The sequence below is a fragment of the Phalangium opilio genome, unplaced genomic scaffold, assembly GCF_054372755.1.
Source record: "Phalangium opilio isolate 3A_F unplaced genomic scaffold, DU_Popi_V2 ptg000063l_1, whole genome shotgun sequence".
In the NCBI taxonomy this organism is placed as follows: domain Eukaryota; kingdom Metazoa; phylum Arthropoda; class Arachnida; order Opiliones; family Phalangiidae; genus Phalangium; species Phalangium opilio.
This window is the reverse complement of record NW_028324180.1, coordinates 5,349,681-5,375,889: the sequence shown is the minus strand read 5'-3', so window position 1 is coordinate 5,375,889 and position 26,209 is coordinate 5,349,681. Positions and strand designations below refer to the sequence as shown.

Here is a 26,209-nt window from a genome sequence, read left to right as displayed (position 1 = left end):
GTTGCTCTCGTGGTTCATAGGCTGGATTTCTTCTTTCGAAAATTCTCGTTTGACGAGGGTAATCGTCTTGTAGGGGACGTCTTCTTGTGTCCCGTTGAGGTTGCCTAGATTGGGGGTTTGGTCTCGGGAAAGGAGCTCGATAGTTTTGAGCTGGAGGACTTTGTGGAACAACTTGGGTAGAAGTAGGGGTTTGTGATCCGTCCGGAAGAGGGGTGTTAGTACTTCCGTACTGGATGTCCCTATTAGTAACCTGTCCCATACAATTGGTACACCCTTGACCCGTCCCTGTCTGGGAGTTATTCACAATCGCGGGAGCTACCTGTTCTCTAACAACTATGGGGTCTTGAGTTGCTTTATTAGGTAGGGTAGTCTCCTTTTTGGATGGGCTTGGGGGATGTAAGTCAAACGTTTGTTCGATGTTTAAGCAAACGTCATGTAGTTCTGTTATTGTGTCTGCTGGGAGAACCATGAGTAATCCCTTAAATTCCATCCTTAGATTACTTTTCATAATGATGAGCAACTCATCTTCCGGTATTGGGGGACTTAAACCCTGATTAACCCTAATAAAATGACCGAAAAACTCATCTATGGATTCATTAGGTTTTTGTTTTCTGGTCTGCAAGTCTAATCTAGCTTTAGCTCCCTCATCCTTTATTCTATAGGGCCTTTTTAATCTTCCCTTAAACTCTGCCCAATCAACTCCTGGGGGAAGGGAGCGGAACCAATAGAGGGCGTTATCCCGTAACAATAATGGCATAAAAAGCATTTTATCGTCGTCACTAATTTTGTGAAAGCTTACATATTCTTCAAATTTCCTAATAAATTCAGGGACGCTTTCATTTCTTTTACCATAGAATGCTAGCCTCTCAGGGGGCTCTAAACCCTTTACATTTCCTTGGTTAGATACGGCCAAGTTCGAGAAAGACTGCAGAACTGATGCCAGAAAGGCAGCCTGTTGGGCGCCTCCGGTGTTTGGGTTACTTTGAGGTGATATATTTGAGGTCCCTTGGGTCTGACTGGTACCCTGTGTACTATGGGGCTGAGATCTAGGGAGAGGCTGAGAATTTCCCGGGGGGCACCTGGGGTTTGACTAATGGTCCCCTGCGATTGTCCTACTGGATTTGCTCTAGCTAATCGTATCGGGGCACTCGTGTAACTAACTGAACTCCTCCTTGGGAGGGTTCCCTGATTGTAAGTAGTCGTTTGGGTAGCTAAAGGCATTGTGACTGTCGACGTAATCGTGGGATTTATTCGCGTGGAAGTAGTCCAATTCTGCATAAACTGTTTGGCCCCTGCGTAAGCGCTTAATTCGGTTGTCGGTCTAATTGGGCTACTTCTAGGAGTTACTTGTACTGTAGGGAGATCTGATATGCTCCCGAATCTGTTTCTCCTTGCTAGATTTCCGCTAGGGACCGGACTTTGGCTTCTTTGATTAAAAAGGGCTAAATTTGCTTCGCGCCTCTGTCTTTCTTCCTCAATTAGAGCACGGGTCTGAGATGATATATTTTCTTGTTCAGACTGTGTTGTTCTCTCAGGATCTAAGTCGGGGTTCTCATCCCACAAGGGTTCCTCATTTGAATCGTATGCAGAAGCCATCTTTGTTGCGGTTAAGCGAGGGGGGCGTAAAAGGCTTCCGACCACGAGATTAGGCTTAGCGGAATGAAGCGGGGATCCCGATGATTCCGAAGGTTTGGAAGAAGCCGAGGACGAGTCCGATTGTTTGCGTTCACGATACAATTGATTATTAAAGCTTGGGCACGGTTCGGATTCGCTCATTCAAAATAGGAAGATTAAAGCCAAATTTATTTTATGCCGACAATATATTCCCCGAAAAATAGCCTAAAATCATTAGTCAAAAACTATGTGTCCAAATAATTATTTAAGCCTAATTAATTTATTCCATTCTAGAAGCAATAGGCATTTGTAAGGATTGCGGAGTCAATAAATAATAAAAAAATCCGAAAGTCGGAACTACGCTGTAGAATATTCTAGAAACATGGGCGCAAAATCAAAATGGCGGCCTTCATGCCTAAACTTGAACTAAAACGAGAACGAAGCCGAAGCGGGCCCGACCGCCCCGTCGAAAAAAAGGGCGACGGTGAAACGGGAAAAGCAATAAGCCAAGGGTCGAATATCATGGGCACGGCACCATTTGCAACAGATTGCCCCGGTGAAATAATGTGGCCGGTCGTAAAAGGGGAATCGTTGCAAGCCGCGGAAAAATAGAGATAGGCCTATTTTCCGAGCGGAAAGTTTAAAAGCAAGAAAACACATACCTTCTGTGCATGTCGACGAAAACTCTTTATTCAATAAATGACGCGACAAAAGGAAACTTGAATAATTCCGATAGGAAGACGCGACAATAATTTATGCGTAATTGAAATGCGGTACGACGAACCCGAGCCTGGTTCTATCCTTCAGTCGGTGAAGTGATTACCGTTCACTGTCGAAAACAAAAAACAACTCTGCCTTATCGTATTTGAATGGCCATTCTTGTCGCCTCGGATAAACAAGAAAAAAGGGGAGGGGGGTGGGAGAAGTGCCGGGGCTGGACATATGAAAGTTTTATACCTCTAAGGCAAGCGTCGTCTGCAACGAGGTCTGCAGACCCGTTGCAACACATTTAATTTCTCTCATATTGACACGACTGCAACCGTACAGATTCATTCATTTAATAACATTTCTCATTATTTAAATTCAAAGGGCTGTATTAACTTCTAAAGGTGAAAACCTTTATTTCTAACTTGACTTGTCAGCTGAGAAATAAACAAGTACCGGGCTGCCAGGCTATCTCTTACACAACAAAGTTGGGCATTCTCGCTTATGAGAAATAAATTCTTGTCATATGCATCTATGTCTACCATTGTCTGGCCTTCAGGAGCCTGAGGGCTCCCAGCTGAAGCAGGGTGGGAAATAGGAATTTTTTAAAACTGGACATTGGGCCAGCGACCCCCCTGGCCTGGAATAAATAAACTGGACCAGGGCGCGTCGTCTGCTAAACTACAGAAGTGGGTAATTAAAATATCTGAGATAATGTCTGGACCCTGGTTAGTGGTTACCCTAGAATTTTAATAGTGGTCCCGTGGACCACTGACTCCCCTCCGATTAAATTTTTAAACTGGTCATTTGCTCTGTGCCACCGCCATATTTCCCACGCTGAACTGAAGTGAATATTTCTTTTGCCCGGAACATAGTCCACTCGATCACGCGCAAACGTCGCAAGCTACTTGCGCTATAGCACGAGTCAGGGTGGGAAATAAGGATTTTTTTAAACTGGACATTAGGCCAGCGACCCTCCTGATTTGGAATAAATTGGTCCGTGACCTTTGACCAGAGCACGTCGTCTGCTATACTAAAGAAGTGGATAATTAATATATTTAAAAGTTAATGCCTGGACTCTGGTTACAATTTTCTTAGTAGTCTTGTGGACCACCCACTCCCAACTGAAGTGAAGATTCTTTTTTCACGGAGCATAGCCTACTCGATCACGCGCATCACGTCGCAAGCTGATTGCACTAGCAGCGCTATGGCGCGAGTCAGGGCGGGAAATAAGGATTTTTTAAACTGGACATAAGGCGAGCGACTTTCCTGACTTGGAATAAATAAACTGGTCCGTGACCATTGACCAGAGCACGGCGTCTGCTAAACTAAAGAAGTGGATAATTAAAATATTAGAATTTTAATGTGTGGAGTCTGTTTACCCTTGAACTTTCTTAGTAGTCTCGTGGACCACTGACCCCCCTCCGATTTAATTTTTGAACTGGACCAGGCAATTTTTAAACTGGTCATTTGCCTTGTGTCACCGCCTTATTTCTCATGCTGGCGCGAGTTGCTTTGCGTTGTCGACTTGAATGCGTGATGGAGTCGGCTATGCCTGGAGTCCCAACCCCCGCGATTTCCAACCACTAGCATAGCCCACTCGATCAGGCTCTCTTTTCCCCAGCTACATATTTTGAAGATGGCACTTTTTAGGCGTATTAACAATCTTGGATCATCTTTGTGAACTTGTAGGGTAGCCCTGACTATATTTTGTTTAAGGTTTTAAGCTTAATATCAAACAGACGATAGTTTATGCTGCAAAAAAGTTTGAAATTGACAATCTCGAATCGTCTTTATGAAGTTTTAAGGATATCCGAATTTCATATTGGGCTTATGACAATTTTGAGCTAAAGGTTAAACGGACATAAATCAGCATTTTTTAAATTTTTGTAAAATTGTCAATTTGGTCCTATTTCTGGAATTTTTAGGGAGGCGCCTCGCGATTCAATAAATGATTGTAAAAATTATATTATGTTAATTACAATAAGAATGCAAACTTTTAAGGATTTACGGTTTTTTTTTGAAGTATCATTATAAATAAATGTCTGATTGAGCTAAAGTTATGGTCCCCTTTATATATGATAATGTTTCTGCTTAGTGCAGATTTTGAAAATGTAAAACAGTTTCTTAACATTCTTAATTAAAATGAAGACTGAAGGAACAGATATTAATCAAAAATGTCTTGATTAGAATCGAGACCTAAAATGTATCGATAAACTGAGGTTATCACTTGACTGAAGGATCAGATATTAATTTTTCTTTTTAATTGAAACTTAAAGGCATGCTTAACAAAAAAACAACGTTCCATTACCGTTTTCCGTTGAAATAACTTGTTTTACAGGTAATCAATTTCAAAAATTTACTTATCTCGACTTTTCGACCACAATTCCATTCCCCGAAAACATTTTATCATAACATTAATTACTTTTGGGAGATAACGTGTCAAAATCAGCTATAAAACAATAAAAAAACTGTAATAGCGGTCTGTTTAGCCATGACACACAAGCACTATATAACCCTTTCGAGACTAACAGGACCTGAGCAAACAATAGCTTAACCCGCTACTCGTACGACCAGGGAGAATTGATGTGAACTGGAGTTGAAATTTCATCATGTGCGACCTGCGGCCCTGAAACTCTCACAGAGTCCCAGTGTGTGTAGAACATAATTTTTTCGCTGTTATCTGCCAAAATCAATCTTTCTAGGTAGTGCCGCCTCCTCACTTGAATTTTTCATGATATATTAAGGTTTGAACGAACAAAATTCAAACCAAAATATAAGGAAACTGGATTCTTTTTCCTTTTGAGCTACTTAGAATTTACAAATGTATATAACGTTGAGCCGTGCCATATGAAATAGTCTCTAACATTGTTAGAAACTAGAGAGAGAAATTGGGCATTAACACTGATCATGCCCTGAACCATGAGAAAGAACAATACGACGGTTGACTAAAGTTCACTTGATATTACATCATTTTGAAAAACCGCGAGTAAAAATCTTACTGTCCCTATTGAATTTGGCGCCATTGGTTTTAGAATTATTAAAATGCTCCACTGCGAAGCGTACCGGTCACGAATGGGGATGTAACGTCTTTAGGAACCTTTTAAAACGCAAAAACCATACACGTACTCTCCTTAAAGTAATTAATGTAATGATACAATGTTTTCGCGGTCGAAAAGCCGAGATAAGTAAATTTTTGAAATTGATTACCAGTAAAATAATTTATTTCAACGGAAAACGGTAATGGAACATTGTTTTTTCTTGAGCATGCCTTTAAGTTTCAATTAAAAAGAAAAATTAATATCTGAACCTTCAGTCAAGTGATAACCTCAGTCTTATCGATACTTTTTAGGTCTTTATTCTAATCAAGACATTTTTGATTAATTTAATTCAGTACTAAACTAATTTAAGCGGTGCACTACCTAGAAGGTACTACTTTGTATTGTTGTAATGCACAATAAATCATATTTCAATTCAATTTAATCATTGTGAAAATCTAGGCCGCCTTCAGTTGAGCTCAGCGCTGTTAGCAGTGTCATACAGAAGGGGATTTTGTTTTTGAATTTTGGCGTCACGGTGCTCAGCGCTGAGCTAGCGTAGTTCTCAGCTTGGCGGTAAAAACATGGAGGTATTGTTACAAATAGCTCTTGCTGATTCTGATCAAAGAGGGTGGAAAGAGGGGGAGTAAATTAATACATTGGGATGACTTAAGGAAAGTAAGTAGGAATTTAAATCTGCCAGGATTGGAGTAATATCTTGCGAGGGGGGAGCATACAAAGAAACCATAACGAATTCTTTTCCCTGGAATTTTAAATTAACTACCACATACAACTCCATTAACCTTAACGCAATAACATCTATTTCTGGGTTAATGCACAGAATCGCAGCTTTTGGCCTACCTAAAGCAGATATAACCCGGGTACTTAAAGAGAGACCCCCGAGCTTGCCATCTAAAAGATATGGTTCCTGCACATACACTAAATCAATTGACTGAGCAAGAATTTGCTGTCTCAGCTGAGCGGTCGCAGCCTTTGAATCATTTAAGTTAATCTGAATTATCCTAAGGGGCACCATACCTATATTGTTAATTGGTCGAATATAGAGAGGGAAATTACACCTAACCATAGTTAACGCGAGCTTTATTATAATTCAACGCAAACATATAGCTCGGACAATGGCTATCGAGGGCCCCATGATTCGTTCGATATTCAGTTTTCCGAGTCGCGTTATTATCACAACAATTCTTGCAATTTCTACCCTCTGATTTACATACATCGAATTTATGTAGTCCCCCACATTGCGTGCAGTACTGAACTTTGCTACTACACTTCTTAGAGGTGTGACCTAGGCCACAACACGTATAACATCGTGGAATCCTAGAAAATTCTTTTACTAACGCGATCTCCCAACCGAGCTTAACTTTACCCATGTCGATCAGACTCTTAAATTTAGACGGCTCTACCTCTAACACAAAATTGGTATTAAGGTTACGTGAAACGAAGTTAAACACGGGAACCAATATTACCTTTACTCTGACTGACAATTGCCTCGATTAGGTCCTTAACCAGTACCTCGTTGCTAACATCCTTAATGATAATCTTAGGGCTGAATTTACTGGAGCAATAAGCTATTAACTTGCTGGCAAGAACCTCCGAATTCTCTAAACTGGACTTAAACTTTTCCAGATCACTAAGGAATTCAAAATGGAGGATGACCCCATCTCTCTTTCCCGGTCTAAAACTTTTTATGCTAATTCCTAGACTACCCGGATTAATATTTTCTTTCAATAACTTAATAACCTCAATCGAGGTCATTGTATCAATCGGTGGCTCGTTTCCCTTGTTATTAGTACTAACTGTAACTACGGTTGACATATTCCCCTCGGTAGTGTTACTCGCTGCATTAACAGGGCCCTCTCCCCCCTCCTTAGTAGAGCTACCTAACGCATTATTCGGGTAAACTATCAGGGTAAAGTCCTCTAATTTTGTGTTTCCCTTCGGCTTTATATTCCCATTGTTATTGTTAGTGTTGAACTTTAAACCCTTGTTAATATTATGTTTTTCCTTATTACCTTTTTTATTTGAATTTTCCTTATTTCTATTACTATTATTAGCCCCATCATTATTTCTAGTGCTTTCGAAATTATCCCTTTTATTATTGCTATTTGCCATTCCTCCTGCCTTAGTTCTAGAGGTAATCGGAGTACTAAGGTTAGACTCTTTATTTTTGCGCTTGCGTCTCGTGACTAGTTCAAAACCTTCGCTAGCCTGCTCTTGAGAATGACATTTCTATCCTAAACCCGGACTATCAGGTATATTAATATATTCATTTAAAATTTCAGGTCTAACTTCTGAAGTGCGCCACAGGACGCCACCCACGGCAAACGGGCCGGCTAGCAACACGCATAGCAAATATAATATAACCCGTTAAGTAACAAGACCTAAAGGGCGAAAATAATATAAATTCATAAACTTAAAACTAAGATAAAATTTCCGATAAAATTTAAACTAATGAAGCTAAAATAAATTAAAAGCGATAAAACTTAAAGGGAGGAATTTAAAAGCGATAAACTTAATAGCAATAAACTTGAAAGCGATAACTAAATAGCAATAAACTTAAAAGCGATAACTTAAAAGCAATGAACTTAAAAGCAATAAAACCTAAGGTCTTACAGTTTCTAACATACTTATTATACCCTTAATAATCTAATGGGTGGGATTTTACATTTTTTGGGAAAATTAGTTTACATACAGGGGAGTTAAACTTCTGTTGATGGCCGAACTCATCAACGGGTCCAGCGAAAGAAACAGCGGCTATATGGCTATGAGAGCGCACAATGAGGACAGTCAAATAAATAATGCATGGCGTCTGCTTCTGCCCGATCACAGAAGCAGACATTATCCTCCTTGTACGCCGCGAACTGGCCATGGCCACTCAGGATCTGGCTCATAAAATGTTCGGGTACGGGCGAGCTTTCACTTGCCCTACTTCTAAAATAGAATGTTATTCTTCCCTTATCCGAATTTATCCAGTCGGACTGCCATCTTTCCCGAAAGAATGAGTGCAAATGTTGCTTAATATATGTTTTTGAGTAACCTATTTCTAGATCTACAACTCCAATTTTTTCAAAGTAAACGTGTCGGGCACCTACGACACTTAATGAAGAGCAACGAAGGAAAACCGACAGGATGTTCAGGCCAGGCAGTAACCACCGGAGCGGACCGCCTGTCTGGAACTGAGATTCAACTTCGAGCTTTTTAACCGCAACAACTTTCATATACACTATTGGGGCTGGAATTACCGCGGCTGCTGACACCAGACTTGCCCTCCAATGGATCCTCGTTAAAGGAATTAGAGTGTCCTCATTCCAATTACGGGGCCTCAAAAGAGTCCCGTATTGTTATCTTTCGTAACTACCTCCCAGTGCCGGGAGTGGGTAATTTGCGCGCCTGCTGCCTTCCTTGGATGTGGTAGCCGTTTCTCAAGCTCCCTCTCCGGAATTGAACCCTGTTTCTCCGTTACCTGTTACGACCATGGTAGGCGCGTAGCCTACCATCGAAAGTTGATAAGGCAGACACTTGAAAGAAACACCGCCGATACGAGATCGTGCGATTTGCCCAAAGTTATCCAGAGTCACCATGGTAAGCGGGCCGAAGCCCGATTGGTCTTGGTCTAATAAAAGCGCCCCTTCCCTAAGGTCGGGGCTCTGCTGCATGTATTAGCTCTAGAATTACCACAGTTATCCAAGTAAAAAAGTACAATCTAAGAAACCATAACTGATTTAATGAGCCTTTCGCGGTTTCACCTTATTTCGGCATGTACTTAGACATGCATGACGGTAACAACGAATAACGTTGCCGTCAGTTGATGCCAGTCCCGCGCTACGACCGGCCCGATTAAGGACCGACGAGCCGGGTTAAAGGCGTCGTAGAACCGCCGCTTAAAGCGGACGGTTCCAACTTTATCGACGTTAAAACGAGAAGCCGAACCCTTTCAGGAACGGTTTTCTTCGCTTCTGTTTCTCGATTCCTCGAGCCCTCTATCTTCCATGCGCTCAGACACGAAAGATTCCACACTCGAGCAGTCTGGTCCGCCGAGATTTTCTTGATTCCACCGGAGAGGGATTTCTACCCGTGACGGCAATCACGACGCGACAAATCCAGCGCAGGGACTTTTGAAGGGAGCACAAAGAGGGTGAATCTAAACTTCGGTCTGTACACCCATTAATCACTCGTCGACGCCGTAAGAAAGGTTTACGGCGCCTCTCGTGTCGTGAAGGCACTGCTATGTCGCGAACGAAATCGCATCGTCGGTAGGTCGTCAACGGATTTACCGTCGAACCCTTGCCGGTAGGGGTTTCGGGTAAAGAACGCGACGAAACGTTCTTTATGGCAGCGAAACTCTTCTTCCTAAGAAGATTTAAAAAAATTTGAAAAGTTTTTTCGCTGAGTAACTCGTTTTAATAAACAATGGCGCCGGTTAAACCTTTTCGGAACCGCAATTTTTCGATAATGATCCATCCGCAGGTTCACCTACGGAAACCTTGTTACGACTTTTACTTCCTCTAAATGATCAAGTTTGGTCATCTTTCCGGTACGTCGGTGCGACCCGAAAGCCGCTCCGAGCACCAGTCCGAAGACCTCACTAAATCATTCAATCGGTAGTAGCGACGGGCGGTGGTACAAAGGGCAGGGACGTAATCAACACGAGCTAATGACTCGCGCTTACTGGGAATTCGTCGTTCAAGGGGAACAATTACAAGCCCCTATCCCTATCACGAAGGAGGTTCGTCGGGTTACCCTGTCCTGCCGGACAGAGGTAAACACACGCTGCTTCTTTCAGTGTAGCGCGCGTGCGGCCCCGGACATCTAAGGGCAACACAGACCTGTTATTACTCTGTTTCGTGCGGCTAAACGCCGCTTGTCCTTCTAAGAAGGAAGACCGACACAATTGGGTCGCCCATTTAGTAGGCTAGAGTCCCGTTCGTTATCGGAATTAACCAGACAAATCGCTACACCAACTAAGAACGGCCATGCACCACCACCCACCGAATCAAGAAAGAGCTCTTAATCTGTCAATCCTTCCGGTGTCCGGACCAGTTAAGTTTTCCCGTGTTGAGTCATATTAAGCCGCAGACTCCACTTCTGGTGGTGCCCTTCCGTCAATCCCTTTAAGTTTCAGCTTTGCAACCATACTTCCCCCGGAACCCACAAACTTTGGTTTCCCGGAAGCTGCCCGCCGAGTCAATTGAGTAACTCAGGCGGATCAGTGGTTGGCATAGTTTATGGTTAGAACTAGGGCGGTATCTGATCGCATTCGAACCTCTAACTTTCGTTCTTGATTAATGAAAACATTCTTGGCAAATGCTTTCGCTGTAGTTCGTCTTGCGACGGTCCAAGAATTTCACCTCTAGCGCCGCAATACGAATGCCCCCGTCTGTCCCTTTTAATCATTACCTCGTGTTCCGAAAACCAAGACAATAGAAGTCCTCTTTCATTATTCCATGCACCATTATTCGGGCGGGACGCCTGCTTTGAGCACTCCAATTTTTTCAATGTAAACGTGTCGGGCACCTACGACACTCAATGAAGAGCACCGAAGGAAAACCGACAGGATGTTCAGGCCAGGCAGTAACCACCGGAGCGGACCGCCTGTCTGGAACTGAGGTTCAACTACGAGCTTTTTTAACCGCAACAACTTTAATATCGAATCCTGATTCCCCGTTGCCCGTTACGACCATGGTAGGCGCGTAGCCTACCATCGAAAGTTGATAAGGCAGACACTTGAAAGAAACATCGCCGATACGAGATCGTGCGATTTGCCCAAAGTTATCAAGGGAGGCTATTTTCTAAAAATCGAAAATCATTCGGATTACTCCGAATCCTTATGTTTCGGATCGGGCTCATTCGGAGTGGACCGAACAATCCGTATTCTCTAACCCCAATCCTTATCGTCATTCGGAAATTTTCTCTCAATCCAAATGGACGTCACTTCCTCTTAAGCCACGTGGTACTTTTTGACGCCCACTTTTTCTTTATTGGACAATTTTATTTGGCGCGCTTTCAAAGGGATGGAAACTTTGGTTTTTCCCAAGGAGTGGAAATTTTGGGAAATGGTCGTTGTATTGGGAACACATTCAATACAAAGCAAATTTTCTCTTTTTCGATTTCTTTTTTTAAGGTACAAATAAGTGCTTTTTTCCTTTTTTATTTATTTATTTATTTTTGATTAAAAGAATTATTTATTTTTGATTAAAAGAATTATTTATTTTTGATTAAAAGAATTATTTATTTTTGATTAAAAGAATTATTTATTCTTTAATTGCTTCATAATATTCTTTTAAAATGGGTATTAAAGAACACGCTAAACAACAGTTAATATACGTAGAATTTTGAATGAAACTTAGCCCAAGTTTTAGTAGGGTTAAATATGAGGCAATGAGAACCTAGAATACCAACGTTAATTAATCGCAAATTATAATCCAATTGTATGGATCTCGTGAGATTATGATAAATTCATAATTTAAATAGATGCTAAACGAGATAGCCAAATTTAATATAGCAATTATTAATAATTGATGCAATTGGTCAAAAATAGGTGGCTCTAACTTACAAGCCCCGGTAGAAAAAATATTAAAATGAACAATTAAATCTGTATTAAGTAACTGGATCTCGCGAAATTATCCCTTAAATGTAGGATAAATTCAACGACTTTTTTACCTTTAAATCTACCAAAAAGCCGTCGATCTACCTTGTAGATTTCGCCAAGGCCCGCCAAGGCCTAAAGCCATTTCCCGCTTTAAATTTTGCCCACGCTTGATTTTAAGACTCGAAAATCCCTTTGAACTCGTAAATCGCGACGGGCAATGCGATTACCATGTTCAAATCGCAAACGATTTAGCTTGAGTTGAAAAAACAAAGCAGCCATACTAAATAAAAATATGAACCGCAGCCAAGGTGCCAGCAAAAATGTACGGGGAAAAATACTAGAAAACTCCGGCGAAAGTTCCGTGAATCTAAGATTGATGGAGGGAAGAGGGGCGGTAAAAACTCCGAATGCCCGATTCGGCCGTCTCTTACGGCCGCCGAATGATTCGGAGAGGTTATCACCGTATGATTAGGATAAGGTGCTTACAGAATACGTTTTATTTTCATTCGGATCGAAATTCCTCCAAAAGTACCTTAGAGAATAGGGTCCCAGAGTCGCCATGGTAAGCGGGCCGAAGCCCGATTGGTCTTCGTCTTATAAAAGCGCCCCTTCAATAAGGTCGGGGCTCTACTGCATGTATTAGCTCTTGAATTACCACAGTTATCCAAGTAAAAAAGTACGATCTAAGAAACCATAACTGATTTAAGGAGCCATTGGCGGTTTCACCATATTTCGGCATGTACTTAGACATGCATGGCTTAGTCTTTGAGAGAACCATTCACCCGAGGCGATATATTTCAATCGCCATGTTCGAGCGTGAACGCTGAGATACTTGGATTATTGACCTTTACGAGACAAACTCACCATCGAAAAGGCAATTATTACCAATGATTGGCCCACCACCGTCGCACAAAAATGTTTATCCTGTTTGGTTTCTTTTAGGAGGTGGCTCTCTGTAGCACAGGAAAAATATGATATCGGTATAATATAACCAGAAGTAAGATAAGGGACTAGAAGTAAAGTGATCTAGCATTGGTAATAGAGCCTAGCACTAGTGAACAAATTTGACGATTTTATGCCGCTCCCATCGCCAAGTGAAGAGTTTGGTTACCTCAATACTTCTATCAAAAATATATAATATTTCAGATATTATACATTTTTGCTTCTAGTCCCTTATCTTACTTCTGATACAACCAAAGGTAAGGGTAAAGATTACATAAAAATAAACACCAATGACTTGTTATATTCATTTCATGCGGAAATAATATGGGTATACACATTATTCATTACCAGTTATGCGAAGAAGGTCACACTCAACTCCGACCCCCTTCCTCTATTTTCCCAATAGAAAAATTTTAAATCACCAGTAGTTAAAGTGTATGGGTCATCTGAGCCGTCGCAACACACTCGGCCAATAATACCATATAGTTTGAAACCTTTTCACATTAGCATACGGTGCATGACTCTCCGGACTTGCCCGCCAACCTTAATAACCTAAAACTATAAAACATTCGTGTACATGAATGATTATGGTTGTGGCTTGACACTCGATTGCGCCTGAAGGGCCGATCACTCGGTGTAATCTGTGCACATTTGTAAGTGAGTAGACCATTTTAGAAATTACGTACAGAGAAACTAAAACACAAGGGTGATGCCGCCATTGGGGTCTTCTCTCTCTCGCCTACAAGCACCGCTATAGGCAGTGCGAGTTGACTAGCCTCCTGCCTGTAGTGAACTTTGGCACTGTCTGGCTGTGACCCTTGGTGTGAGGGAGAATACCCCAAACGTGGCCTCGCCCCTGTGTGTTTTCCGAAATGGTCTTTAAGCGTGCTAATATGATTACGCGTAATACGTAACCGGTGTACAAGTAGCGCCAACAATGTAGAAAGGGGTGGCGACGTTTCAAATGAAGACTGAGTTATGACCAAGAAATTGTAAAGCACGGAGAGGGATATAGCAGTGCAATCTTTTCTTAATAGATGCGACAATAGAAATGTAGCATTTCAATTAACGAAATTAAATGTATAAATTCGCGCAACACCCTTGTTTGGCATCCACTGTTAAATATTTACATTTTCCTTTCGATTTATGTCAAAGTTAGCTTTCTCTTTTTAGAAAGTGAGTAGAATATTTCAAATTTTCAATGTTGATCCCTAAAAACGTTGTTGGGATTCTAGGAAATCCTAATTATTTTTGAACTATATATTTTTCATTTATACAATTTAAAGAATATTTTTAAACTCTTCCGAACAAAGAAGGAACATATTTTCCCCAAAGTTTAAGATAAAATTTAACAATACCAGAAGTTCTATCCCTTTTAACTTACCGAAAGAGAGAGTCTTCTTGGCTTCCAAATTGTCACGAAGGAACGGCAGGGGCAATAAAACTATAGTGCTCGGGTTGGCTTTTAGCGAGCCCTAATAAGGGCCACCCTGTATTTTGGGAGACTGGAGAAAACTCTCCCTTGCTCTTCTATAATAAAACGAAACCCCTTAACTTTGGGGACTATCTTTACTCAAGAAAGAAAGTCAGAAGATCGACTGACTTTGAATTGTTCAGATCGAGTTATTCTTAGCGAATTCCACATTTTGTATTTGTTATTTGTTTTGGAAATTAAATTCACATTTTCGTTAAATGTAAAAGAAGGTATCCTTTTTGTCTCGATTAATAACATGGAGCCGAAACCCGGGACATTTAGCTTATAAAGTATAATTGCGAGTTAGAGGTTTTAATAAGAAGAAGACGCGATCAAGGCGGCGAACGAAAGGATAATATTATAGCGGGCGAAGAAGGTGATCGGGATGAAAACGAGCTTCATCAGAATATTAGGAGGAGTAAAACCTATCGAGCACAAGTCACAAGATGAGTGAATAGAATAGAAGAAGAGATAGCGCGGAATGAACCGAACTTCGTTCTCATAGAAGCGTACATGACTCAACTTTAGAACAAAGAAGACGTGTTAATTGAATTAAACGGCAAGAAGAGGAAATCGAAGAAGTCGAGAAATATTTGGATGAAGTGATCGTACAGAACTCGCGTAGCGCATGCTGTAAAGAAGGTCAAAGCGACGGAAACGGTGTCAATATCATCGGGAGGAAACGGCGGGAGAAATACGAATCTAGCTTCGACTCAAAACTCACAGAATGTATCTGCACCGACTGTTATTCAGGTACCGGCAATTAATAATTTACCTCGATTGGAAATAGCGAAATTTGATGGAACTCGTAGTGAGTGGGAAGATTTTGGTCTCAGTTTGACGTCGCGGTACAGTAACTGTACTCTAAACCCCGTTAACAAGTTCGTGTATTTGAAAAGTTATCTAACCGCCACGGCTTTAAACTCTGTAAGAGGTCTTTCGCTCAACGAAGATAACTATTACGGGGCTGTAGACAACTTGAAGAGACGATTTGGCAAAAAACAAGTACTAGAGACTGAAAATATTAACAGATTAATCAACATTACGCCAGGAAGTAAAGGGTTTGACGTTAACGCTCTGCGAAGATTTGTGGACTCGTGCGAAGTTGAAATTAAGAGTTTACAAACACTCTGGAGAAGTGGCGTGGGAGATTCGGATAAATATGGCTCGTATTTATGTCATAATTTATTAAACAAGTTCCCGCACGATATCACCCTAGAGTTTTTTCGGAGTGGTGAAGAAGACGGAGAACTCGAGATAGAGTTATTGCTTCAATATTTGCGAAAGGAACTTAGATGCCGCGAGCGAGCAATGAACTTTAAGAAAAAACATTACGAAGAAGAATACACCTCGAAGCCTTCGAAAGGCTATTACAATAACATGACGGCTAACGGCGGGAATCGGATTAAAACGGACAGACAGCAGTCTAACGGGCATAGGACATCATCGGCTTCAATGTTGACAACCGGCGCGGATTCATCTTGTCTATTTTATGGAAAGTCAGGTCATAAGGCGGAACAATGCAAGACTGTACGAAGAGTTGAGGAAAGAAAGCAAATTCTCAAAACCAAGGATCAATGCTACAAATGCGTTTACGGTAAACATCTTGCTAAATATTGCAACCCACTATTCAAGTGTAACAATTAAGGCGGGAAACATTATGCCGCCGTTTGCGAAAAGGAGATAACCACGAAGGAGAACCACAATGAGAAAGATGAAACAGATAACACTCAAGTACAGCAAGCTGTCAACATGGTGAAAATGGTCGAACCCAAGGTAGGACAAACAGTCTTATTATATACGGCAACCGTTAGAGCGGAGGGGGAAGGAGGCAGCTGTAATGTAAAGCTGATGTTAGATGATGGGAGCCAGCGCACTTTTGTTAAAGAAGAAATTTCTAAGAAGCTCAAACTTCCGGTCATGGGGGTAGAAGATATTCAAGTGCATGGACTTGGAGAGCCTCCTAAACTAATGAGGTACCGAAAGGTCAAAATTAGGTTGAAGAGTTTGGTCAATAACAACTACATAGAGGTAGACGCGCTTGAAACACCCATTATAAATTCGGCAGAATTCAGAGCCCTCGGAGAAGAAATTTATAAAATCATGGCGAAGAAAAGTTTTCCGTTAGCGGACCACATTGATCAAGTGGGCGGAGTAAACAGCGAAATAGCAGTGCTTATTGGATTGGATTTCTATTGGAAAATAATTAACTGTCGGTATGAAAGATTAAGCGAATCACTAGCGGCCATAGAAACGATTTTTGGATGGGTACTCAACGGGCCTACCGACAGTGTTTACTCAACCCCAACGGTGAGAGCATCAACAATATGCGTAAACTCCGTAATGGTGACTACCACTGAAGATGCTGATCTGATATCAAAGCATTTACGGCTTTTCTGGGAACTCGAATCCCTTGGTATAAAAGATGAAGGCTCAGAAGTCCTATCAGAGGCTGACCAAGTTGTTGTCAAATAATTTAAGAAGAACATTCAATTTGACGGAAAAATATACAAGGTACATTTACCATGGAAAACTCAAAAGTCGGCTCTATCAAATAATTACCTTAATTCGAGAAGAAGATTAATTGGTTTGGTTAAAGGCCTACAGAAGGACCAAGTTCTATATGAAGAATACGTACGAATTTTAACAGAATATAAAGGCCTGTCCAGACTGACACATTTTGCGAGTTCGTATCATCGCTTGCTTGTTTGCAAGATCGCGCTACTGTCCACATTGGGTTTTCGCTACTTTATGTCCTCATATCGCGAAGATGCAAGTTTCTTGCGACTAGGCCAAGAATTTCGCGCCTTCGCAAGAAAAGCACCAATCACAGACGAGAGGAAGGCAGGGGACCGTCCATAAACTGCGTCACGCGAAAAAAAGCATTTTCTGACCCCCCCGTCCCCCCAGATCACGCTTCGTCACGCTTTTCTCAGACCCCTCCCCTAAAAACTACGTCACGTTTCTTTAACCCCCCCCCCTCCGCACTATGATTTGTCTTAATTTACAAATTAAATTTGATTAATTTCTTGAGTGATATGCCGCCCTCTCAGAAATATTTTGCTCGGCTGAAAATTCAAGTTCTCTTCCGTTTTAAGCTTTTTCCCTCTGATTGACCTTTAGAATTTTAATGTCTGGATGTGCTTTCTATAAGCTTCAAAAAAGTTCCATAAAGCTTAGTTAAAGGGGCACACTTTTTAGTTTTCGACACTGTCACCGAAAACAGTCTAATCGAGCTTGAGATCTAGAAAATTTGCCAAAGAATCGAAACCATTTCAATCGGCAGGGGAATTTGATTCATCCTCACAAATAATAGGGGCGAATAAACAAAGACATAAGAGAGATTACGCAGTTTATTTTAAATGCGCTATTTAAATTGGCTATATAAAAGTGTAAATAGTTGATAATTGCATAATTTTCTACTGTTTAAGCGATGATGGAATAACAATTTTGGTAAATTATTGTAACGGTGGACTATGGAATGTTGTCTTTCTTCTTCCATAACATAAGAGAGCCAACCTGCCTCTTACTGACTTCGTAACAAAATCAATGCTAAATGTGACGTCACGCATCGAAGAACCCCCTCCCTCCCCCTTGTCACGGACCGTCACAAATTTAGAAACCCCCTCCCCCCATAAGAGTGTGACGTAGTTTATGGACGGTCCCCATGGGCGATTAGTTTCGTTTTTTCTTTGGACAACGTCGATGGAGAAGGGCAGATGGCGCAATGATTGCTCAAACTTTATTGGCTCTCAGAATGGGAAAAGCAATTTTTTTGCGTGTATCAGAACAGAAGTGCAAATGTTTTTCGTGATCTGTTGCGAAGATGCAAATAGACGAAGACGCGAACACGCGAACGCGAGTTCAATGTGGACGAAGCTTTAGAGCAAAGGAATAATAGAAGAGGTTCCAGTGGGGGAAGGAAACGAAGAAATGCCCGAAGGGTTGTATTATTTACCCCACATGGCCGTAATTGATAATGAGAGACTCACGACTAGAACTAGAATTGTTTTCGATGGGTCTGCTCACGAAGCGGGGAAGCCCACTCTAAATGATTGTTTACATCCTGGACCACATCTAACACCAGACATATTAAATGTATTAATCAAGTTTTGCTCTCATAACATTGCTGTGGTAGCGGATGTCGAAAAGGCATTCTTACAAATTGGGCTTGACGAAAGCGATCGGGATTCGGTACGATTTCTTTGGATTGACGGGACACACCCTCAAGCGGGAGAAAGTCTGAAGATAAAGAAATACCGGTTCACGAGGGTCATTTTCGGCGTCACCTCTAGTCCTTTTCTTCTAAATGGAACGATGCGTTTCCACACAGAGAAATATACCGAATTGTACCCTAAAGCGAAGGAATCGTTGGAAAACGACAGGTTTGTTGATGACTTGATAACGGGGGCAAAAACCGAAGAAGAAGCGTATGAACTGAGCTCTAATTCGTGAGATATCATGTCAGCGGGGGGATTCCGTCTACGCAAATGGCAGACAAACTCCCACCCACTAAGGGAGCTATGGGAAGAAAAGGGCTTTGAAGTGGCCTGTTCGAATGAGAAAATTAGTTTCTCTGAAAAAACTACAATGAAGATTTTAGGCCTCACTTGGGAACCTTCCACCGATTTATTTTGGTTCGAGTCGGAATAGCTTTTGAGCTCTATCAGCGAATTACCAAACACGAAGAGAAGCGTGCTAAAGGCATCGGCAAAAATATTTGATCCTTCAGGATTCCTAACACCATTCACGGTTCGCATAAAGATCTTATTTCAAGAGCTTTGGCAAGAAGGCCTAGACTGGGACGATAAACTATCCGGCCCCTTAAGGCTCGTTTACATGTGTGCGAGAATTAAGCATAAAGCGGAGAGTAGAAGTTGAAAGTCGAATCTTTTTCTCGCTCCTTAAATAATCGCGTCTGACAAAAGCGTTTGTTCCCGCTGCTCCACCCGCTCCTTTGTTTACATACGAGCTGGGCGGTAGCATGAGCCTAGATTGCAGAGTTGCCTTTCAGTCGGAAGTAAACAACTAAAATGGTGTCGACTGTCGTTAGTTTGCTTCTGGTTAAAAATAAACTATTGCTTTTGAAAAACATTCGATATATATAACAAAAATAGAATGGAACGTCGTTGGTGGGTACATCCTATATGGAGATATAGAAACAAAGAGGGCTATTTTCGAATTTTGGATTAACCTTAATTGATATAATTTATATATATTTTCTCTACTTGGGCTCAGTTATGGGCAAATTCTCGATGGCTTCTGCATAATTTTTGGGTTACCTGGTGTAGCATGGCTGCCAGATTCCTGGAGTTTCTACTCCTTTGGTCTGGCAGGGTATTATACCTCCATGTTACATGCTCCTCTTCCCTACTTTACTTTAGTGATTTTTTCGATGATCTCAATTTAGTAGTTAGTCGCTTCTCAAAGAGAACAGTTTTGATTTTTATTTGTCAGTCAAAAACCGTGAAGTGTACGAGTTAAGTCGGGTTTATCCCTTTAAATCATTAATAAAGAATATAGAAGATTTCTTCTAATTAGGGATATTTAAAGTAAGTTGTCTTTATTCATTTTTATGGCCCTCGGGAGATTCTCCCTTAGTTAATTTCTACGGAGGGTTACACTAGGTTCTCTGGTTTACTCATTATCACGGAAACGAACAATCCATAAATATTCCCTAAGTTTATTTAAAAAATATTTTTCCATGAATCGCTTTATAAGTATTGCGATTTGCTTTGCGAACATTTTGAACTTATGTAAGTTTTGACAATTTAAAGACATTTCATAATTAATTTTAATATATATGTATAGTTCTTAGATTCACGTTTTGCATAGACATATTTGTTTTCGTATCATAGAAACTTCAAAACCTTTGTAAGAATGCCGTCTGCGAAGGGGCAAAATATTCATTTTATGGAACAAGATCATAAGCCTCTCCCAGAAGTTTTATGATTGTTTATATTACCTACTCATAATGATGTTCTTAAACTACAATCAGGTCGTTCATAGCTGTATTATTATGATTTAACTAAATAATCATTGTATCGAAAACAATAGTAACGACGGCTAAACCTCTAATTGTTAATACTCAGTCATAACGCTGTAGTGCAAATATCCATAAAGGTACAAGGTTATAAGGGTTTATCATCATATCAAAAAAATACAGACATGTTTCACTTCTGCGGAAGTCCATGACAACTGCGGTAACGGGACACCCAAAATTGGGATTCTACGGGAGACAACAAATATGGTGGGAGATATTGAGTTGAAAAATCTTTCAATGACATTTCGCTGTCCAGAATTACCTTCTCAAGTTTTAATTGGGGGGTGTATTGGGGGCTATGAAACATAACTATTTTGAATGGCGAGCGTTAATTTAAAATAAGTTTTATACTCGGATTGGTGCACCTAAAGGCCAAGTTTGCAGCGAGCTAAATTGTTCGGTAGATTTTATTTCACGCAGATTCAACGTAAATATATTTTATTAGAACTGTCTTACCTTTTCCTACTTAAATTTAGAAGACGGTGGAACAGTAATGTGGTTCTATTATCATATTTGAACACCACGTGAAATAACCCATCAATAAACATAATTCATCCCTATTATGGCCGCGTTCAGCAGAGCTCAGCGGACTTAGCACTGAGTCAGCGCTTTTAGCTGTGTCCTACTGAACAGATTTTGTTTTTGGACTTTGACGTCATGCTTCTCAGCGCTGAGCCAGCGCGGCCACCAAAGAAAACAGTCGGTTTTTGGATCGCGTGACGTAAAACGCGTAGTTCTCAGCTTTGCGAAAAAACATGGAGAAATTATTACAAATAGCTCTTGCAGATTCTGGTGGGACTACCTATTTAATTGCCGTGAAACTAGCTGATCACGCGAGAATTTTAATAGATATGTTAGTTTTTCTAATTTTTATTATTAAGTTGTTCTTATTTATCTCTATAAATAGGTTTTCATACGAGTTTTGTTAAGCCTTGGTACCTTGAACGCTTTATTGCACTACCGTCATTTTTAAAACACCGATGACTTAGAAAAAGCGTTCAGCAAGCTATGACGTCATTATGACGACAAAGCTCACCGATAAAAGTTTCCCAAAATCCGCTGTCTTGCTTGGTGAGCTCTGCTGAACGCAGCCTATATTATATATGTAGATCGCTAGTTGTACGATTCAGCTTAAAGAATCATTAATACATTTTAGTAGTAGAAATCAATTACAATATGTCCTGACAAATGTTTGAGATTATGTCATCATAACCTTCACGGATTTTTTTAAGGTAGTCGCAATATAAGAGGACGTTTGGAGGATTGCGGGGTAAACTGATTTTACCTGCCTGCGCATAATATGGCGCCACATCCAACAGCCACAAACTGGTGATTATTCCCCCATACGTTTATAAACAGGCTGTTGGTTAAAACATGATGTTGTTACTCTAGCCTGCGAAAGAATCATAAATAGACGGTAGTTGCTAAACATGTGGGAGGGTGAAGAATAGGAGACAATAATAGCGCCCCAATCGTCAATCAACGGAAACGTATCGATTTCCATTCTTTTAACAAAGTATAAGACTGACGTCATTCATGGCCTTTTGACGATACTGTACCTTTGGATACTAAACGCATATAACGTACGATATCACAACATTAGCTGTAAATGTGAACTTATACATATTTCATTATTTCTGATAAGAGAGCTTTTTATTGCGATACTCTTGAAATTTAATTAAACTAGCTGGAAACCATAAGGTGATTATAAAATATATTTGGTCTTGCCGAACTTGTTCAAAAATAAGAAACCGTCGTCATGTTATGACGCTACTTCCGGATTTTCAAGCATGCGTGCCACGATTTTTAACGTGACGTGAGACTCTTGATTTATTGTTAAGCCATGAAGAAAGACTGCGCGTGAGGAAACTTGTTTTCAAGCTATCAAACAAATTTCCTCAGGCGCATTCTTGATCCATGACCTTACGATTCTGAGCGCGAGCGTCATTTCTCCAGACTAAAAACGTCACTCGTGACGATTTGTTATAATTTTCAATTTGCTCCTCCTACTTTAAATATTTATTTATTATCTTACGATATGTTGGTAATCGATTGATACGTAAAGAGAATCGGTAGTATTCATATTTTTTACATAGGTTCTAATAATTCGAAAAAACAAATATACTTTCGTAAAAATAATTGAAAGGGGAAATAAATATGGTTGACCCCTACAAACGGTTTTCCCCTCTTGGATTTTTAACATTTCATTACGTCTAAAGCCAAAAGCTTTACTTTAACGAGTTAAAAAGATAGTTTCTGTTAAATGATTTTATCTAAAATGTTTGTTCGCATCGAATAGCCTTGGTTCTAGTAGCCAGCTTCGCTTGCAGTGAGCTGATTTAAGTTTGGGAGATAGCAATTATTTCGTCATCAATGATGCGATTTGAGCTAAACACACCCAATTGATTTGCATAGATGTATAACTCTACCCTGATTTATACAACAAAATGCGTAGCCGATGAAACTTCGTATACTTTTCATTCACTTAAGGCCAAAACATAATGTCACGGGAGTCAATTTGTATATTGTGAAAAATGTAAAAGCGAGGTTCCTGAATTTGACCACAACTGCATCCGATATATTTCTAAGGATCACTTTCTTAGACCAGCCTTCCAAGGGTGTAACCCTTCCTTAAAGTCGCAAAAGTCCTCGTTCTGATATTGAAGGATTAGTTCGCAACACTTCTAAACACTTTTTGCAAGAATATCCATCCATATTTTCAATGTTCTTTTCTTCTAACCCAATACATGTAAAGTGATACCATTCTAAACAAGTTTCTCATTGGATCATAGCTTTAGATGGATCATTCCGTTGTCTGCAAATACAGTACAAACGATTCTTGTCATTTGATTGTTTCTGTTTTGATGTTGAAATTTCATTGTCATCATCATCTGATTCACATAGTTTTTTTCTTTTTGTGGAAGTTTTATCTTTTTCTTTCGGCATAGTGAAGTTATCTCTGTATTAAAATTTACTTTTCCGTGTGATCTTGCATAGCTTCATTCGTTTTAATCTAGTCAAGTTAACATTAGTTAAGTTATGACTTTTTGTCTAAATGATGAAGTTGAAAAACTAGAGTATACCAAAAATTATAGTTTTCGAGTTATGACGTTTTGGTTAAATAATAATCTAAGCTTTTGTCTATGAAGGGATATCCACACTAAGCCTGTGGCTTGTTTACAGGTGGGTCCCTTTACAATGCATAGAGGGGTGGTGGCTAGCCTCTATGCCACAGCTTACCTACAGCGCCCTATACTAACTATTACCGTTAACCTCTGCAAGTTTTGATGGAAAGGAGAAACCGGGTTAGACCGCGCAGGAAAACTCCTTTTAACAAGCGGGGAGAGAACTTGCAGACTCTACGCAGAAGGATTTGTTCCCAGATTTTCTCCCGGTGCCACAGTCCGGGATCGAACCCGGGATCCTCTTGCTGCGAGGCGAAAGCGCTAACCGCTACGCCACCCCACTGATGAAGCTGAAAAGCGAGAGTATATTTTAAAAACTTTTTTCATTTGCATTTTATTATTATTATTAATAATATTTACCGTCAAACAAGTTGCATACCTCAGCTTTTCAATAATTTTCCAATAAGAAATTATTTCTGACAAGTTTAATCGCATTAAAACGTTTAAAACAAACGATAATTCACGGAATTTTAAATTTTCCTGACTGTAGCAGCCGATTCACGACTTGAGCAGACGACGACCCTTTGCTTTCCCCCCGAATCCCCTTTGTTAACCCTAACTTCCGGCGATAGGGAATAAGGTGGATTTCTCCCAATGTAGCAGACGACAAAACTCCCTCTTAGTAGTTTAGTATCATACTATAAATAAAACCTACTGTTCCTAAGAGCACCAATGAAATTTGTGTACCGCGTCGACGTAGATACGGGTAAAATATGGCGGACGGTTTAAAGTTAGCCGTTACAGATTCAAATATTTAAGCGCAATTATCTCTTTTTAAATGTTGTTTTTTTAATTTTTAGTTTTTCCTCATATTTTAACGGGTAATTTTCCATATAAAACCGTTAGTAATTTGTGCTTCTTGGCTAAACATGGAACTGTCCCTTTAAGACCAATAGCCACCAATTGGTCAAAAGAATTTCCCAATTCTTTAAGGCAAATTTCGACAGTGTCTTTGTAAAGATCACCGTGAACAGTTTCATGGAAATTCTAAATATTAATTTAATATTAGAATGTTTACACCAATTAAGTCTTTGTTGTTTAATACCTTGCAGGTAAAACTTAACCAGGCTTTAGCATTAGGGTACTGTTTTAAGAGTTTGATTAAGGCAACACCTTACAATAAAATTTTATTTAATTAATACCCCTAAGCCATTTTTAAATAAAAATTCCTTCCTTGTGGGCGGGAATAGTTTCAAGGGCTAAAATATCACAATTGGCATTTAATAAAGTTTGTATTTTAGGACGATGCCATTCCATCAATTCCTAAAATAATTAGGATATATTTGAAATTGGAGACCAAGAATGGGGGGAATCTCTGACTAATACCTCAATGGTCATGTTATCAACACATTTCCCATGATATTCCGAGCCACCAGCCTGAACAGCCCCATATGACCCAATGGACGCAGCTACCTTTATCTCGTTGGCTGCCAAATTTATTTATACCCCCATTCGCGATTCATATTTTTTTAAAAATAGGCCAAGTAAACTTTTACAGTAAAATTGGCTTACTGTTACGAACGGAATTTTTAGCCTCCCTAGCTAAATCTACACTGGATGCCAAAAGTTTCTTGGCTTCATCAACACTAAGGTTCAAATGTTTAACAAAACCGTCAATAGACGCTTGGTAACTGCACGTAGTAATAATTTCGGCACCAGAGTTTAAGTAACTTTAATTGGAATTAAGTTATAAGTTACTATTTAATCAACTATGATTAAAATAATAACCATACTTTATATGGGCTTGAACAATATCACGAGGTGCTGTTTTTAGAAGTCTTGAACCCCATAATGGATCGCTCTAACATTAATTAAACCCCTCATTTAATTTCCCTCCCCCATAACTAGTTTTGAATTAACTTACGTCAATAAGGTGTCCAGATTTAAGTAATTCCGTCAATCACTGTGTATTGTTTTTCTTTGGTTGGGGAAGTCATTTTCCAAACTAGTATTGAAGCCTAATCAGGATTAACACTAACGAACGCTGCCAAAACGAAACTTTACACGCCGAGAAGAAAAATACGCCACCTGCCAGTGTCAAGGTCTCGAACTACAATACCCCAAAGCGTCAACAACAGAAAAGGAATGCGTACCACGTGTTAGAGGGATTGCGAAATATTTTGCTGTCAAATGTATTCAACAAATCATATTAGGTTATTCTGGCGCGCAATTTTGTTCGTAGCATCAGTGGTAGCATACGCAAACCGGTGTGAGGCGCTTATCGTGTTTGTCCCTGAAAGTAAAATTTTCCCACGCCCATAAAGGCAGCAGCTTTAAAGATTGCCAGTCCCGGACTGCTAAATATTTATTGGACTTCTCAAATATAAGAGTCCAAATATAGAGTGGTACTGAGACGGGAGGAGCTACGTGAACGTGACGTCCAGATTGGTAGTCTGTATGGCCTGAGCTGACGAATTCCAATATGGTCGCCGAAACCGAGGTAAAAGATAGGAGTCTGTGACGTCAGGACCAAGTTCGTGGTAGCAGACTATTTTCACTATCGACTTGGAGGAGGTAAGTTTATACTGGAGTAGTAACTCTTATCGGGACCTCTGTTTTAAAGCATTAAAGGGATATTTCCATATATATTCATAGCAT

General features: G+C 40.2%; 3 protein-coding genes and 1 pseudogene across 3 annotated transcripts; 2 read left to right on the top strand and 2 right to left on the bottom strand.

Annotated features, from left to right (window-relative positions):
* Positions 1-9,828: 9,828 nt before the first annotated feature.
* LOC149662817 (small subunit ribosomal RNA) lies at positions 9,829-11,063 on the bottom strand (annotated as a pseudogene).
* Positions 11,064-12,854: 1,791 nt separating this feature from the next.
* Positions 12,855-16,858, top strand: LOC149662816 (uncharacterized). The gene is made up of 3 exons (XM_089842331.1): positions 12,855-12,922; positions 14,998-15,980; positions 16,032-16,858. Exons 1-3 carry the CDS (start codon positions 12,855-12,857, stop codon positions 16,856-16,858), a joined length of 1,878 nt encoding a protein of 625 aa, XP_089698457.1.
* Positions 16,859-18,316: 1,458 nt separating this feature from the next.
* LOC149662815 (uncharacterized) lies at positions 18,317-18,838 on the top strand. Its single transcript, XM_089842330.1, has one exon. The coding sequence runs from the start codon at positions 18,317-18,319 to the stop codon at positions 18,836-18,838; it is 522 nt and encodes a 173-aa protein (XP_089698456.1).
* Positions 18,839-24,766: 5,928 nt separating this feature from the next.
* LOC149662814 (betaine-homocysteine S-methyltransferase-like) lies at positions 24,767-25,548 on the bottom strand. The gene is made up of 5 exons (XM_089842329.1): positions 25,516-25,548; positions 25,345-25,412; positions 25,124-25,281; positions 24,938-25,038; positions 24,767-24,874 (listed from the first exon to the last, which is right to left on the bottom strand). Exons 1-5 carry the CDS (start codon positions 25,546-25,548, stop codon positions 24,767-24,769), a joined length of 468 nt encoding a protein of 155 aa, XP_089698455.1.
* Between the last annotated feature and the right edge of the window lie 661 nt (positions 25,549-26,209).

Excerpts from the sequence above, each read along its gene's own strand:
- LOC149662816 (XM_089842331.1), top strand. The coding sequence starts at position 12,855 with ATGATTGGCCCACCACCGTCGCACAAAAATGTTTATCCTGTTTGGTTT. Across the intron at positions 12,923-14,997 it reads CTTTTAGGAGGTGGCTCTCT|AACTCGCGTAGCGCATGCTG; the intron begins GTAGCACAGGAA and ends GTGATCGTACAG. Across the intron at positions 15,981-16,031 it reads ATGCTACAAATGCGTTTACG|GCGGGAAACATTATGCCGCC; the intron begins GTAAACATCTTG and ends GTAACAATTAAG.
- LOC149662815 (XM_089842330.1), top strand. The coding sequence starts at position 18,317 with ATGCCCGAAGGGTTGTATTATTTACCCCACATGGCCGTAATTGATAAT.
- LOC149662814 (XM_089842329.1), bottom strand. The coding sequence starts at position 25,548 with ATGACTTCCCCAACCAAAGAAAAACAATACACA. Across the intron at positions 25,282-25,344 it reads ATTGTTCAAGCCCATATAAA|TTACTTAAACTCTGGTGCCG; the intron begins GTATGGTTATTA and ends TTCCAATTAAAG. Across the intron at positions 25,039-25,123 it reads TAAAAATTCCGTTCGTAACA|CCAACGAGATAAAGGTAGCT; the intron begins GTAAGCCAATTT and ends TAAATTTGGCAG.